This window comes from Convolutriloba macropyga, chromosome 11 (genome assembly GCF_964194025.1).
Source record: "Convolutriloba macropyga chromosome 11, txConMacr16.3, whole genome shotgun sequence".
NCBI lineage: Eukaryota > Metazoa > Xenacoelomorpha > Acoela > Convolutidae > Convolutriloba > Convolutriloba macropyga.
Genome location: NC_134478.1, coordinates 21,212,678 through 21,230,014, shown reverse-complemented (window position 1 = coordinate 21,230,014; position 17,337 = coordinate 21,212,678). Strand labels below are relative to the sequence as shown.

Here is a 17,337-nt window from a genome sequence, read left to right as displayed (position 1 = left end):
ATTTGGAAATGTTCTTCCTTTTTTGTTCGTTTCGGTTTTATATGTATTTGGTTTTTAAATTGCTTTGTCTACGATTTAGTAAGCCGTTGATTAGACAGAAGGGAATCACAGGTAATTTGATTACGTTTAAGTTTTTTTTAAAAAACTTTTGATAAAGTTTCTTGAGGATTTGCTTTCACATATAGGCAACTTTTTCAACCAAATTTAAAATAGAGAACAGAAAAAATAATGCACTGCTTTATTATTGTTAATATTTTGTCCGCTTCTAAGATATTTTATTTGGGGTGGACAACACAATGTACTTTCGGCAGTCTCTAAGCACAAGTATCGAACTGAGCTGAAAAATTTTCACAGTTTTTCGAGGAGTTTTATGAAATGAATGATAAATAGCGCAATTACCTGAAATGGAATCAAGTTTTGCAAATAATTCTTCAAAAAGAGTTGTTTTTAGGGCTGAAATTATTACTTATGCAACCTGGTACAACATTGTTGGTAACAATAAACTTTGAATGTCCTTAAAATCAAAGTACTCTTTCAGATCTACAAAGTACTTTTACGACCTGCAGCTAAATGTCTTCGCAAATCCCTAATTTCATAATTGAATACTACAGAAATGCACTTAGTGTTAATTTTCTGATAGTTAGCCTTATATTAGCGTATTTTTTGTAGGAATTCTTTCTGTTATTTAGTCCGCTATTTCTGCTGCTTTGGAATTTAAAACCTTATCTACAAAAATGTGTTACGAAACCACAGAGTTTACTTCGCTTCTCGGAGTCGTAGATTGGGTTTGTCAGGACAATCTCTATGCGTTCCCCTTGAAATGAAACTTGATAGCTAGCCTTGATGAGAAACAGTTCAAACAATGTTATTCCAAAAGATCTCTTCGTGGTACATGGTAAGCTAAGATCAAGATATGTACAAGCTTCTTAGAGCCCTGCGTTGGAATAATTTCATATAGAAATTTTCGTTTTTTAAACATAAGAAATCGTCGGTAGTGTCGTTTTTTTTCTAGCCAAAAACGATGAATTTTCCTATGATTTTTTCCTCGTTATCGTCGTTATTCTTTGGTATTTAACATAAGAAAGATTCGGTATTGCCGTTTTGAAACTTAAGAGTGGTTCGGTTTTGTCGTTTTTAAACTGAAAAACTGAAAAGATACTCGGTAAGAATTTCGGTAGGAGATACACCAGGATTTTCAAACTCCGGGTCTGAAAAACAGAGTAGTCCAGGGGAACCAACAATGAAAACGATTGGCACTGGGCGGTTTGAACCGCAGCCAACCGTCAAAAACTTTGCTTGCAAACTTACAAGAAAGTATGTCAAAATCCAGTGAATGCGAATTAATCAACAGAATTCTTATCAATGTTCAACAAGTCTGTTGCATTTTTGAATTCAAAATTAACCAAGAATTGTATTCTCTTTCAAATTTTTGAGAATTAGCTAAAAGGAATTTTCATGGAGTTTTCATATTCTTTCAGAGTTTTTTCTAAGAAGAACGCTTGAAATTCCTCCAAAAAACCCGTATCATAACGTTTGACTATATTATATACAGCAATTTTCCAATGGAAAAAACCGACAATTTCTTACGCCTGAAACCAAACATACCGACGATCTCTTACATTTAAATACCGAACCTACTGAATCTTCTAAAATCGAACATACCGAATCTTTCTTAATTTCGAAACCGACGAACCCAAACATACCGAAGCTTTCTTACGTTTGAACTGAAGATACCCAAGATTTCTTACATATTTTTTTCGTTTTTGTTCAACCTTCCCAACAAGGGCCACGACAAGAAAAGGCATACGAAGTTGTACAAAATAAAAAGCACCTTTAGAAAAATATAGTGCAATGTCTTAGGATTAAGTAAAATTTTTAAAGATTTATCAAGAAAAATCATTAGACATCAAACAAATGGGTTTCCGTCAGCGAGAGCGCCCCCGCTAAGTTCTTACAGCTCGTACAGCGAACAAAAGAGAGCAAAAAAGCATCTTCAACCTCATCTTAAAAACAAACAATTGATTATTGAGAAGCCAATTCAAGCAACATAATTTTAATTATAAAAACCCTACTGTTTTGATTTTGAAAGTCACAAAATTTCGCGCAAGGTTTCAATTCGGACGGAAATGCTCTATATAATGCAGTGCATGTTGCAACTTGGAATCAATTGATCTCATTAGTAAGTAAAAGCTGGAAAATTTATAATTTAAATAAAAGCTGTAAAAGCTGGAGGTTTTATTTTTCATAATCTGAAGTTTAGTTGAAGAACAAAATGGCAAAACCTTAGTCATAAGCCTGGTGGCTCGTCTGATTTGAGAACTGTACCTCTATATTTATCAGAGCAAAAAATGACTCATGAGGAACAATTGATGTGAGTTTTTTCCAAGTTTGGTATATTAGACATCCTTTGTGACCCCCCCCCACAGCTGGCCATGGTCGGATGGATATGCTAGCCTGCCGGAATCGTGCAAGGAACAAGATCCTCTCAGAATGCGCAACCGCCGGCAATCGGAAAGCTGGCAGAAGATTATGCTGCTCGAAATTACTTCAAAATAAGACTTCAGCCTACTCAGCTGGTAGCTCTGGACGCAACAATAAAATGTCCTTTCTAAACCAGCATTTTTGTGGATTTACCAAGTTTTTCCAGCTGCAGAATGTTCGAGCAGAACCTCCTTAACTCCGTTTGGGTTTCAATATGCTCCCTTGGCTTTTGATTGTTTTGTGGGACATCAGGTTCCTGGCACTGAGTGATAACTGATTCTCTGCGTCACTGTGTTTCTGTGTGTCAATTGTTTTGTTAATTAAATCGATGATATGATTTCAATGAGTTTGGACCGTTGGAAGTTGAAACTATAGTTCTCTTCTTTCATAACATATCCAAGTTCCCAGAGTTTTAAGTAACGCCGATCAGCGACCGCTTTGTATTAGTTATTTGTTCAGTCAGTCCTCAAAACTAATGCCATGGTACCTCTTCTGTAGAACAAACGAACCAACAGCGCAAGAACTTTTTTCCTTTATCTCAGATATAATACCTATTCATCTTAAATGTGGAGTTCTGAAATCGTACCCAAGATTGTGCGTGACTTCATAGAAACTATGCTGCACGAAATTTTGTTGAGATTGGCTGGTTTACCAAATTTGGTCCTAGTAATGGTAATCAAGAATGATCAACCCAGTTTTCTATTAGTTGTTTCAACACCATTATAACAACACCTTCGACACGCTTCAATTTCGTTTTGATTCCCGTTCCCGTTTTTAAAACATTTTAGAATTTGTGGTTAATTATTGAAAATATGTTGTCTGATGTAGTCCCACGAACACACACACAACACAAGCATGACCCAAGCATGACTAAATTGCATTTAAAAACTTGATACTTGTAAAAAATCCTCAATGACTTCCATTTATGTTTTGTTAACTTTTAATTTATTTCAAATTTGCTTGCTATTTACAATTAATATGCGGACAATAAGACTGTTAGTATATAAATCAGAGCTAGATAAAGCAGATACAGTTCCCTTGACACTTTTGTACATTATTAGAATTTGATCACATGCAGTCAATTTACACTATATTTTTTTATTGCGAGAAACGTTAAACTTAGTCGTTCTTCGTTCTTTATGTGTCTCTTCCCTACTCTTGCGACCAAATTCCTCTGTAATGCTGCAGTTGCTACCCTGTCTTTGAAGCCTTGGGGGATCATAAGAGTAGTCAGTGCCATATAGAGGCGTGCTTCCTCGTACGTCGTCAGCCAAGCCCAATATGAAAAGAGTCAATTCTCCACCAGAACCGTCCTCTAGAATATAAATCACCAGATTCTCATTGGTCTGTCCCTGTCTATTGTGGGGGTCCATTTACCCCTTGCGGAGTTTACAATTCACGTGAGATAGTTGAGCTAAATTGCTTCAAGCTTAGAACTTACTACTTTGAACCCCCCCCCCCCCCCCTATATGCTGCAACATAAGTGCTCTCACAAAACTGAAAACAGTAACTTGTATTGACACTATTAATTACTACACAAACTATACGAATACTTTGTGAGCAGCTAAAAATTAAGCCAAGGCAGCTTTACCCGGGCCCACCCTGAATGCCCGGGCCCACCCTGGACCCACTCCTACATTGCTTATAAATTTTGCTTAAAAACTACACAAGATGTGTTATGATATCCGAGAGCAGTGGCGTGATAGCCGAGAGGTAAGGTCTGTGGTTGACACTCCAATGATCGTTAGTTCAATCCCCTGCCTCCGTGAAGTTGTCTGTGTGAGGATGAGCTCTTACTTAGCCATAGCTTCGGGTTGACAACAGACTGACCAATGTTGGCTGCAATGATGGTACCACGTGAACGTTTCAGACGCAAAAAAAGTGGCTAAAGTCACCAAAAAAAGAGCAACGCTGCTCATAAAAAGATCAGTCTGAAATGTGGGGAATAATAAGAAAAAGGGCAGCTGAAAACAGGCTACTGTAGGCCTAATGCTGTTCCGCTGCGATTACGCGGAAACCACAATTATTATTATATTGAGCCTGGAGCAAAGGTGAGACGATAAAGATGATAGCAAATGAAATTAAGTTGCAGTTCCCGACAGCGTCTTTTTCACTGTAAACGTAAACTCATAATCTGGCGATACAAGCATTTTCAAACGAACTCGGGACCATCCCATAGAAATGAGAAAAAATTATCCAAGCATTGGGACAAGAGGCAGAGCTCTGGCATTATCTTCCCAAACGGATCCAAGTTCAAGACCCTTTGACGAAGAAAGCTTATTATATACAAAACCGCAGTGGTTTTCCTTGTATCTCTGTCTACCTTGTCCTACTTTTCACCATGCCAGTGTTCCGTTTCTTGTGAAACAAGCTCAGTAACTAAATTTGTAAAATTTTTGATTTGAATTTCTTTTTTTTTCTGCGGATTTCTATTTTCCATGCTTTATTCCACTTGGACAAAATGTGCGTACGAAAAAAAAACTATTGACGTCCGAGACTGCTTGCTTATGAACAAAGCAATCGCACAATTAAGTCACTCACAAACAGATTCCCAGAGGAACACTGCAATTGTAGTGTTCTTCTGTGAAACAGTTTATGAGTGTCTTGATTGTGAGGTTCCTATATTCACAAGAAAACGTCTTGGACGTCAATAGTTTTTTGTTTTTTTTTCGTACGCACTTTTTTTCTAAGTGGAACGAAGCATGGAAAAAAGAAATCCGCCAAAAAGAAAATACAATTCAAAAATTTAACAAAGTTAGTTACTGGGCTTGTTTCACAAGAAATGGAACACTGACAAAGTGCAAAGTAGGACAAGGTAAAGAGAGATACGATGAAAACATTTGCACATATTTTATATAAGAGACTACCAAAATGTAGGTGAAAATACTCAACCGTGACCATTTTCTTTTCCTCAGCAATTCGTATTCAACATTATATAATTGTCAGCAAAAAGAACAATAAACAAGGTTTTAAGGACCAACAAGTGTTTTTTTAGATGGCAGTTCTTGATGCTCTTCTGGCCGGTGTTTTGTCTGGTCAATAATCAATTCAAAACCGGTCACCATATTGTACCAATGAATCCAAAATCCGAAAGTCATAGAACCAAGTTGTATCCTATTTTAAGATAAGAATTACTCAAAATTATGTTAAACATATTTTTTCCGATCGTTGTACGTTCATTAGAAACAATTCTCGGAGCCGTATGGGAGTTTTTCAACACAAAGAGTAGAATGGTATCGATTAGGGCTACTTTCTTAAACTTTCCCAGCTAAATCAACGATCCTTAGGTGTTGCTCGAGAATTGTGTGCCACTTAGATCTACGATATCGATTAGGTACACACTCTTTGAGGCATTGCAACCAATTTGCACAAACATTTGTCTGCCCGAGAGTGTACCGCTTACGTTGATCAAACGCGTCAACGTCAACGATAAAAGGAGTGCTGGATAACCGTTATCGAATTGAAAACGATTAGGTGTAATTGTGCCCAGGTCGGTCACTTAGGGCGTTAACGGACATGAATTTAGTGCGTGTTTAACAAGACAAAAAATGTTGATCAAAATCTCATTGTCGAGGTGATGCGTGCCGTGTTTGGTATAAACTCATTTCTACATAAAAAACAACGGGATAAAACAACGGAACAACCACTCCCAGATGCTGCCGTGGTCTAATGCACTGGACGGATTAAACCGCCACTCAATGCCTTTTTGCGCTAGCTTTGTAGCAATGTCCATTGGTTTCCAATTTCCAATGCAATGACGAAGCTTTTTTCGGCACTGATTATGGCCCCACTGTATATGATCAGATTGCAGCCGGAATATATCGGTAAATAAGCCACTCCACTCCCATTAGACAGGAACTAGTGTCAATACAAACGGTGACTTCAACCTCTTCTCGATAGTTCGACAAACGGAGACGTTAAGTGGGCCAAATTAATTGATCTCGGTTTTGATAAAGGGAAGGAGAACTGTAGGAAATTCTCTCCTTAAAAGGTTCAGCCATAATGAATGGAATGGTTGTTGCGCGGAACTTTCTGCTTAAAACAGAGTCCGATTCAAAAGAAGACAGTGAAGAACGTAATTTGACGACAACATAAGGTTCCTTTACTTACCAAGCAAATATTTAATTCGTTAATGGTGATGTTTCACGTGATCAGAAGCAGTTTAACAAAAGTATGAGGCGGATCGGGCAGGATATGATGCTAGTGTTTAATTAGTTTCTTCTTGCTCTCAAAGTCAAGCACAAGAACGGATAAATTAATAAGGATAAAAAACTCTACAAACTGATCAATTCGGCTCCTCTTCTTTACGTATTTGTTATCAAAAATGCCCTTTCTTACGGAACTAAGAGATTCTGCTACCCTTCTTGAAAAAATACTGGAGATTCTGCTGGGCGTCGTCAAGTTCATTAAAATTGGCCATGCTGTCGTCAATGTTTCGATAACAATTGTGTGATTGTAAGAGAGGGAGCTTAAAGGATGTTATACGGAGGAGTTTTTGACATGAGCTAAAATATCAATCGAGATGAGAATTTTACTTGGTTTCTCAACGCGCTTGGTTGCTGATGCAGGAAGCGATGACATGTTTTTATACTCCTATCATCTGGCTCCTTGTACTTCTCCGTGCTTGAATCTTTTTTAAGACGTCATTGTTTGTCTAGAAAGGCGAGTAATTAGTTTTTAAGAAGTCAGGCTCCTTCACCCAGCTACTTGATTGTCAAACCTCAGCGGATATTTCAAGTGTGATTCCATTGATCAAAATTTGTTTTCAAGATTTCAGTCAATCGGTTTGCAATGACGATTGGGTGCTTGTTGTTTGAGTTCTACGTATCCGATGTATACAATGCAAAACAGATGTACTGTCTGACCTCATGAATGCTCCATCAACAGAAACTGTCAATGTTTGATTGTTTTCCCTAATAATTGTGCAGCGACAAGAGCAGCTTGTCTTTATGAAACAGTCATTGTCTTCATAGGTGCAACGCGCAATTTACCCAGACGAATGCCAGCTTTGTTCCAATGTCACCGGAAGGAGAAATAAATTGGGGCCCTAAAAATGTTACGAAGCTAAACACGTCTTGGAGCTATCAGCAAATATGCTAAGTTCCAGGTTATGGGACGGTCATGACAAGCGGCTTCCTGTCATCTTGTTTGCGGTCAGCTGTGCAGGATCAACGCACCAGGTCAGAAACCTAACAATTGAGCCTTTGATAACTCTTGATCCCAATTGTTTCAACTGACACACCAAAAGTCTGGATCATTAAACGTGAAACGTGTACTCTGGGTGAATTGTGCTACAAGAACATTAGGATGGAAAAAAGGCCTAATACCAGGCGTTGCGTTAAACTACTTGCGATGGTCCCACTGGTGGCCCAGGTTACAACCACAGTGTTGTTTTTTGATCCCACACAAGACCGAGCACCTGTGAGCACTCTTCTGTACTGGAAATGATGATTTTCAATTCAGTGGATTGGGAGACGCCGTCAGTTCGGCGAACCAGATCTGTCACATTGTTTACAAACTTTTTTTGCCTAAGCCCACCTAGAGAAAGGAATTGCATCAATTCTCTCCACTGGTTGAGCGCTTTCTCGGGGGAGTCTAATTACTCTGAGTAATCCTCCATGAAGAAGTACCCATGGACGGCTTTTACTGCTTCCTTGTCATTGTTAATATTATGACGTGCAGTGTGATGTAGTAGGTAGTGCGCCCAAGTGGGCGACTTAGCCCCGAATATATGGCCCACGTTTTGATGCATCGCAATGTTTCTTGTTAGATCCTTCTTGTTCTCCTTACATCCTGTTGTCTAAACCTTACGAGTACATAAAGGAGGTTCTGTAGTACATCTGGGGCAGTAAGTATAACTTTGTTTTAGAATAGACCATGAAAATAAGCATCTTCAGTGAGCACCCTACGATTGTTCCCTTGTTTACTCAAATTTATAACCGGGTGGTGCGATAGGTACCATTCACACTCTCAGCGCCTCTACACCTTGTGGACAATGAGAATCATTACAGCATAAACACTATCTAAGTCCTCTTTTAATTGGACCAGCGATTAGGAGTAACTCTTGGGCAGTTGGATGATATCTTCAGGCCACAGCTTTCCTACATCATATCACTTTCCATCATGCATGTGGTTTTCTCAAAAATCTGATGTACAACTGCATCCGAGGCGGTTTGGGGGTCAATTTGCCTAAGTGTACTGTGTCATACCAACACTTTGCCAGACTAGCCAATTCGAAATCCTCCTGCATATTAGCTTTGCAACAAATCGATCAACGGACCGGTCAAAACCGAACCCATGGGCAAGCGACAACAAATGGTAAGCAATTCTTGCCGGCTGCAAAAGAACCTAACGAGCGGATGACGTGATGCACATCCGGTATAGGAATCAACTTAATGTTGCCAGAGCTTTGTGATATAGGATCTAGAACCGCTAAGTGATGGTACTATTATTGATGTGCTTTAACGTCATTTTTTCTTTCTCTGTAAACAAATTAAAATTTTTTACACATTCACTCAGTTTGAATGCTTAGCAGTATTGATATCCGTTAGGTGTTACAATCAGTTGAAAAGTTTAGGTGGCTACACTTTTCTTGGCGTTTATACACCTCACTGTTAACCTTAGTGTTTTTTCTCGCAATCCAAATCTATCTGCATGATTACTGGCCTCCAAGAGTTACCGCAGGCGGTATGGCACTAAAATTAAGACGTGGTAGCTGTAACACAAGATTTGATCAATTTAGTTTCGTCACCTGGAGGAGTCTTTTCTCATTACTAACAGGTTGCTTAGTAGTGGTCCTACTTGATAAATGCCCAGTTGATAGTTTACTTCGACGTATATAAATTGTTTGCGCTGTTAATGCTAATTGTTAATGTTTAGATGAACAGGCTATCATCCGTCTGGCATTTTCTTGGTTTGGAGTAGTGCTTGAACTTTTTTTATCACTTAAACATAAAAAACTGAGCTATATCTTGACAATACATTAGCCCGCTTAGTGGGAGTCTTTTCTTCAAGCACCCGACACTGCCAAATGGGGTCATTACCATTACACACAATGCAGCTAGGGGCAGAGAGGTTGCCGATGTTGGTTCAGGTCCCTCGAGGTGCTTAGTTTGCAAGTTAGCAGCAAATGTCTTTGTAGCGAGTTCCGTCTTGACTGCTGATTCGGTGTGATCCTCAGTTTTTGTTATTTTCTAATGTTTTTTTTTCCATCAAATTATGTGCCCTCAACCTCTTGCTCCAACGATTCAGTGAAATTGATGAGTATCGATTTTGGAAATTGCTTTTGAACAGCGAAGAGTGAACAAGACAAGACGATTTCATATTGTATGACAGTTTTTTATCTGCCATGTTAAGCAGTTAGGCGCTTTCTGTAGCAGCGTTGTAAGAAAGTGACCTAAGTACCCCAACAACACTTTAGAAGGTCGCAGAACACTTTATGGGTTATCTATTGTTATACTGTTGTGCGTATTAATTGGTGGAAAACTAAATTTGACAAAAATTTGATGAATTCGACAAAAATTGCCCTGACAACTGCCTACAGCTGGGTAAATTTAAGTTCAAGTGTTTTAGGGCTTACTTTATAAAATACGACAGTATGCGTACTCAGCGGTGAGGGTCCTTGCTTGTACAGTTACAAAAGTTTTTAATTAAGATAACTTGGCATCATTAGTCAGGAAATGGGTCTAAGTGGTTATTGCGTCCTGGCAGTTGCTTTATCAAATCTACGGAGTCCTAAAAACAAGCTACGTGGTAGTGAGGTGGGCTATACCAAAACAAGAGGTTCGGAAAAGAATTAATAAAGGGTATTGTCTTCATGGCTTCCGATGATACCTGAGTTTGAGAAGTTGCTGATGCTTGTACGTGAGTGGACATGAGGTTCATATAACTGGACTGGTGGTACACTATTTAAATTGAGAAGCGGGAATGCATCAGATGGAACTATGGCTGGAAAGCGCCAATTGTTTGGATCCGTCAAAAGGATAGCGTCATGGGTTGGAGACGTTGGACAAGACGTTGGAGAGGTTTCTGCTCATTCAATGGTGCGATTATTTTGGGAATAATGTGGGAATAGTTTGCACGGCTACTGTAATTGAGGATTGTGCGATTCGCTATAGTTTGGGATAACTTATAGTAGGGGTTGCGTTGCTATCCGTGGATTTAATGCGGGAGGTAGTGTGGCTGGCAGGTTTTATGCATCAGGTGCTGCGGCTAAGTTGCTATGCATCATCTGTGGGATCAATGATTAGATGCGTGCGGCTGCATAGGTTTGATGGAGTCTATCTGTGGAGGCCCTTTTTGTCTTTGGCGTTTAAAGAAATCTAACTGGAAAACATAAAAGCAGAAAAGGCTGTGAGTTGGTATTGTTTAAAATATCCATAATACAAAACCTGTGCTCTGTATTTTGACTTGCTAGGTGCATGCCTACCAAATTTAGTGCAGCTTGGTAGACGGACTTTTAATGATGTGAAAATGTCGTTTCATGCTTTAGTTTGTTATGGTGATTGCAATTGAGGCGTGGCTCGTGAAAATGGAAAGTAAAGCTCATTTTTTGTCATTCTGGTTGCCATCACTATTACCGCGTCGTGTATTTAATAGCCTCTAATCTACCCTGTCAAGATATGGCATTGTCAAAATCTTTATTCAAATTACCTTGTTCAGCCTCTAATTTTGTTGCAGCAGTGCTTGCAGAAAAGCTTGGTAAATAGTTTGTTTTTTGGCAGTTGATAACGCAGCTACGGGGCAAGATATACTGCAAATTAATTTGAATTTCACCAAGGTTTTTGACGTTATCTGTCAATTGTTCGTACTAAGCAGAACTTACCGAAGAGTTATTAACCCAATATTAAAATTTGTTATTTATAATAATTGAAATTTTTCGGTAAATAGACCATACACTTCCTTAGTATGACCACTGCCAACTGAGGACCTCTCCGTCAGTTTGAGTTCAGTGGAAGTTACTTCAACCACGCTCCTATGATGAGTTTCCTAAGATTTCTATTTAATTAATTTGCAATTCGAGTGCTTGACGAATTTTTACAATGAAGAGTTCAGATTCATTTTGCTTCGTTGTTTCTGATTTTTCTTATTCTTGCCAAAATAAAATCGTTTTTGCGCTGACTGGGTATTTAAGAATATTTAAGGCGCTGATTTGACAATGAGTGACGACGAGTTCTGCTGTACTCCTGTTTTATCTGTGCTCATCAGTAATAATGTTTTCTCTAAAAGTAATAAGAAAATTTTCATTATTGCTAGTCACATTACTAAGCCAGTAATGAAGTTTCAGACGTGTAGGTCTATTGGTTTCTCTGCGAGTTCAAAGAGCTCCTCATTTCTTTCTCTATGAGTTTCATCAAATCATCGTAACACTTTTTAACGATGCGTTTCACCTTGACACGCCTATCCTGTCAGGATATGGCATTGTCAAATTCTTTATTCAAATTACCTTGTTCAGCCTCTAATTTTGTTCCTGCACATGCAACGTGTTAAATCGTTTTTGTGGGTTAGACATGAATTTGAAAAACAGGAACCAAAAGATTATTTTACTTCTATGAAATGAGAGCACAAACAGAAATGAATTAAACGAAACCCTAGGAGCACGGTTTGCCAAGCAAAGCGCCAAGGAGCTCAGTGTTTGTCGAGTAATGAAGTAGCCGACAAAGGAAAGAGGAAAGCTGAAAGCGCAAAGACGCGCGATGTGCAACGGAACGGGAAACGCCCGTGGGACAAAATAATACAGCGAGGTACGTAAAATACAACGGGAATAACCAAGGAAAAGACAGAAACGCCAGACAAACAACTCACGACGAGACGAGCAGCGGGACAGACGGAGTGAAAATGTCAGCCAAACGGCAAACATGGCTGCAAGAAAACGAGACGGGCGGGACAAAAAATTTGAGCGATCAACCAACGAGGAAACGGAAATACTAGCGAACGAAACGGAAACTTCAAGCGTGCAGTGCGTTGCAATACAAGAAGAGGGGAACGAACAGGCGAGAAACAGGAAAGCAACGAACAAAGAGGTGAAAAGAAATTTGCTTGCAGGCTACAGCCACAAACTCAAGCAAAGAAATTGGCGGCAACTTCAGAACAAACTTACGTGGCACCCTATAAAAGATGAAAGAAGCTACTGCAAAATAAACTAGCACAGATCTTTATGGGGCTTATTATGCCAACAATAAAATTACGGCAGAGCAGTAGTATACCAAAGAGCCGAAAAAAGTAGAAACGTTCACTAGCCCTCCCTCCAAGGTAAGCTTAAGTGAAACCCTTGCCAACAAGCATACTCAGAAAACTAAAGAGCATGCAAGCAAAATTAAACAAGCAAAAACAAGAAACCATCAAAACATTCGGGTTGAAATCGAAAAACAAACCAGAGTCCGGAACGAAAATAAGCATACTACTAGAAACCTAAATTGAACTACAGCGAAACTCAATTACTGTCAAACATCGGATAAACGTGAAAAGAAGGGAGACAAAACAAAATTGAAGCAAAAAAATGAAAATGAAAAAATTGAAACCAGAAGACCTTCCGAAAAAGCGGACGAGCTTTTGTTACTCAATAAATGGGGACAGAAAAACATTTAGTAAAACGTTACTGAGGAGAACTAACCACAAACTAACCCGTAACGTCTGAGTTGACTTATTCACAATGCCAGTTAACGGTTGGACTCCATCAGTCAGGCAAAACTTGGAGATAATCAGTTATCAAAGCTTTCTGTTAGTTGCGCGTCTTCGAACGCACGACTGGTACGAAGCGTTTGCCGACGACGGTCAGAAGTAATGCCCTGCTTTCTGTTATTTAACCAGGGTCTTTCTGTTTACAGTTAGTTACAATGTCTTTCACTAAATGGATGGTAACTAGAGTACTACGCTGGAGTTGATCGTAAATATCAAGAAGTCCGTTTTTGGCTCCATAAACTAAAAGTTATATACGCTCCGGATTTTTTTCTTGCGCTGAATTGAGCTCCGCTGGTGTTAGTGGCCTATAGTTATTGCTGCGATGACGAGACAACGAATTCAATACATCATGCCATATAACTAGCCTCTGTATATCTTGAAAGAAGTGACTCAACTGTAATTGTGCAGTTTTTCGTACTATCAAAGCGTTAGGATTAAAACCCAGTCCTGTAATTCGAAAATCCTATTTTTGTAATGATCTTGTAACGCTTGAGGCAAAGTTATTATGGTCATGCAGTGAACCTGCTGTTAGTATGAAAAGAATATATAATTTTTTGTAAATAACTTTATTGGAGCTTTGCTCGGACTCTGAACCTTGATTTTAAATGCACAATAGTCAACAGACTTCGCGAAATCAGTGGATATTTTTGTCTGTTGCACAGAAATCCAAGATATATTGTTTAGCGAAGCTTAAAATCTGATTTAATAATAACAGCGACTGACTCATAACAGGGCGAATAAATTGTTTCTTGTTTTTTTAAAAAATGTTTGAGTTGGGACTCCGCATGACGATGCATACGGTTCTCGGACATCTTTAATGAAAATATTACCCGCATCATAGGCCTGTTCATCCTCACGAGAAGCAGAAAGACACCCGAAGCCACCAATATTCTCTGCCAAACAGAAGTTGGCCCATCTTCCACTGTAGCAAGAATCACTGATGATTGTAGGGTACTCCATTCCTTTGGGAATCCTTCCGAATATCTCCTCGATCGTTATAGTTCCATCACTGCAGCACCAGTTGCCAGTTTTCTTTTGACCATGGCCCGTGTAGTACAACATTGGCTTTTTGTCCTCCCTTTGGCATTTTTGGAAGAATTCTTGAATGTGCTCTCTTACATCCTTTTTTGTCATCGTCAGTTTCAACACAGACTTTGCATCTTCTTCCTCGGGAATTGCTTTATACATATTCTTAAGATCTTCTGGGACACCGTAGAGGTAATGTCCATCTCGTATGGAAGATAATGCGCTTTGCTTTATCCTAGGCCTCCGATTTGAAATTTCAACGTCCTTAGGGGGGTCGCTTGCCCCAGACATCAATAGCCAACATCTTTCTCGGTTTGTGGGGCTCCATCTGTCAATATGAAAGAGACTACCTGCCTTCGCCTCATATGCTGTTTTTGCTCGAGTGGTTTTTTTAATTTTGACAGAAACCAAAGGCATACTTTTTAGTTTAGCTTTTCGGAATCAACTAAAGAATGACCTGCCAAAACTCATCTCAACAATGATCAACTGATGTAATCAGATGAGCGCATCAAAATTCTAATTGTCTCGGCTTCGTTCTCATGTGAACATATAAATAGACTTATAACATCTGATGTCATGTGGTAACATAGATCACGTCGTAATTATTTTGTTACTTTCTTCAGAAGAAACTGAGATAAGAATCTTAATTTAGACCTCATTATAATTTAGAAACAATTATCCGAGCATAAAATTTACATTCTGAATATTTGTAAGCACAGTTTGAATCGATTATGGCCACATAATGGTAACAGAATTATAACCTCCGTTGTCAACTGGCGACAAATTGAAATTTGACGTGAGTTATACTGTGTTTTGAACACATTGTTTAGACCGTAAAAATTGAGTTTTGTAGAGAATAATATTAAAAACTTTTTCGATTGACTAAGCAGGATATTGTTTTGAAGCGAACTAAGTCTGTCGCCAGAATTGATCTATTGTAATGCTTAGCTCTCGCCAAATCTTTGAACAGATTTGTTCACGAATTCACAACCCAAGCCTTAAGGCATAACACAGTGAACATAAAAAGGCGTGCTAAAAATGTTTGTTTTTGCATTAAATGTGCTATTTTAATATTGAGGCCTAGCAAAATGATATCCGAAAAACAACTTCATTGAAACAACTTGAAACACCATGAGAGAAAGAGAAAAATAAAACATAGCAGGACAAGTCCTGAAATGCAAGCCAAGAAATTGAATAAAAAATTACTGCGTCTGACGAGCAGATCAGTTGAACAATGGCAGCCAAAAAACAAAAAGTCCCAAAATTGGAGAAACTAAAACAATCAAACAAACTAACCAAAAACATGATCACTGCTTTTACCTTGCAGGTCAGATTTGATCCACTTAAATATACCCTTTATCCCACGTGCAAGCCTTGAACGGAAATAATCTGCGACTAAAGATAGAAAAACTCGAGAAATATGTCAAATACTTTAAAAATGAATTAAAAATGGCAAATTTTTTTCGAAGTTTCTAAATTTTGCCATAATAATGTGTTCGAAACCATTTTTCCTGCCTTTCAAATTTTTTCAGTTATCCATCAGCTGGACTTTAAATTAATTTGTCCCTTGGAATTCAATAGACTCAGAAAATAACAAAAAAACGACAACATTTTATTATAAAGTCTTTATTATAAGGTTGCAGAAATTCGTGATGAATATATCTTCAAAACCATTTCATTGTTTTTATACACTTTTTTGTAACCCTATTCAGGAACACTATTTGAAGCTTAAGAAAAGTTTCACTGGTCCAAAAAAAAATTAAAATATTAAAAAGTTGAAAACCATTCCATTTCCCTGAAAATTTGGCAGTAACCTATTATCAAACACTAGAAGAGTTTACCTGGCCCTTAGGGTGAGAAAAATTCAAAAACTGACAAACATTTCGCAAAACATCCTGATCAAAATTGCATTTATTCTTAAAAAAATTGCAAAAAATTGACAATTTAAAATGTTGTAAAAGCATTCCATTACTAGAAGAAATTATGCAGTAACCTATTATCAAATTCTAGAGGAGGTTGCATTGCCCCAGAGTCTCGAAAATTTTAAAAAATCACACAAATTTTCAAAAATTTAAAAAATTGAAAAATTTATCAAAAGTTAGCAAAAAATTGGTGATCTAAAAAAATCATTATTAGATGACCAATCATAAGGTCATCAATAAGGTCATCAATAATACCTGCAAGAATATAGTTGTTTTTTAATGTTGCTCCAGATTATGTGCAATAAGAAATATATATTTAAGGACAATCAATTCAGGAAGAACTTGTTATTCAAAAAGCATAATGAAAAAAAAAGAAAAATAAACGAAAATGATTTCATGCTTTTGGAACCAAAATTAAAAAGTAACAATTTTGTATTGGGGCAGCAAAATTTTAGTTTGTTATATTGAAAAGCAGTTTTCAAATGAATTAATTCTCAAAAAGTTGATCAAATATGCGCAACCTTTTCTCAATTTTCCAATGCAGTAACTGAATAATAAATGGCCATCTTTTGTAGTAAATTTGTCAGAACTTATCAGATAACCATCTGTCATAAGATTCATGCAAGATCTTATGAGATAGCCATTCTCTCTCGCCCAGGAATGTATAGGCTACAAATCTACACAATAAAGAAAAAATATATTGAAAATATCTTACTTGTCAGAAAACGCTCAGAACCCGGGTTGACCACCATAAACCTTTCTTGGCAACCATATCCAAGCCATATATGGAGTTCATGGTAACTTGGCAACCATATAGCTGACCATGCAAAAAAATCAACATTGCTCATAAAGCTCTTAAAACACCCATACAATGCACTCTGAGTGGAGAGAAACTCATCAAAACACTTGAAAAAAAATTGAAGTTCATGGTGTCTTGGGAACCATATCCAAGACCATTCACATTTATGGTGCCATATAGGACCATAAAAGTCAAAGTCAAAAAATACAAAAATATTACAGAGAACAGCTTAATTAACATCTTCTGACTACATTAAGCGTTCCAAAAAAGCAAATTAAGTTAGTTCGATTTTTTATTTCTTGGCAACCATATCCAAGACCATAAATATTTATGGTCTTGCATATGGTTGCCAAGAAATCCATGACTTGTCAGATTTCTTAAAGAGTGTTTAAAAAACTTGAAAAATGGCAGTAAGTAACACATTTTTGG

The 17,337-nt window shown here is 37.9% G+C and overlaps 2 protein-coding genes across 4 annotated transcripts in view; one reads left to right on the top strand and one right to left on the bottom strand.

Annotated features, from left to right (window-relative positions):
- Nucleotides 1-3,403: 3,403 nt before the first annotated feature.
- Nucleotides 3,404-14,731, bottom strand: LOC142349800 (uncharacterized). Its single transcript, XM_075401576.1, has 2 exons — nt 13,992-14,731; nt 3,404-3,796 (listed from the first exon to the last, which is right to left on the bottom strand). Exons 1-2 carry the CDS (start codon nt 14,602-14,604, stop codon nt 3,570-3,572), a joined length of 840 nt encoding a protein of 279 aa, XP_075257691.1. The 5' UTR covers nt 14,605-14,731; the 3' UTR covers nt 3,404-3,569.
- Nucleotides 14,732-14,816: 85 nt separating this feature from the next.
- Nucleotides 14,817-17,337, top strand: part of LOC142349798 (coiled-coil domain-containing protein 17-like) — a 39,002-nt gene continuing 36,481 nt past the window's right edge. For all 3 annotated transcript variants that reach the window (XM_075401575.1, XM_075401573.1, XM_075401572.1), the window contains exon 1: nt 14,817-14,983. The gene's annotated coding sequence lies outside the window, so the exon portion shown is untranslated. The remainder of the gene's footprint in view (nt 14,984-17,337) is intronic.

Excerpts from the sequence above, each read along its gene's own strand:
- LOC142349800 (XM_075401576.1), bottom strand. The coding sequence starts at position 14,604 with ATGCCTTTGGTTTCTGTCAAAATTAAAAAAACCACTCGAGCAAAAACA. Across the intron at positions 3,797-13,991 it reads TGAACAGGCCTATGATGCGG|AGGACGGTTCTGGTGGAGAA; the intron begins GTAATATTTTCA and ends TTTATATTCTAG.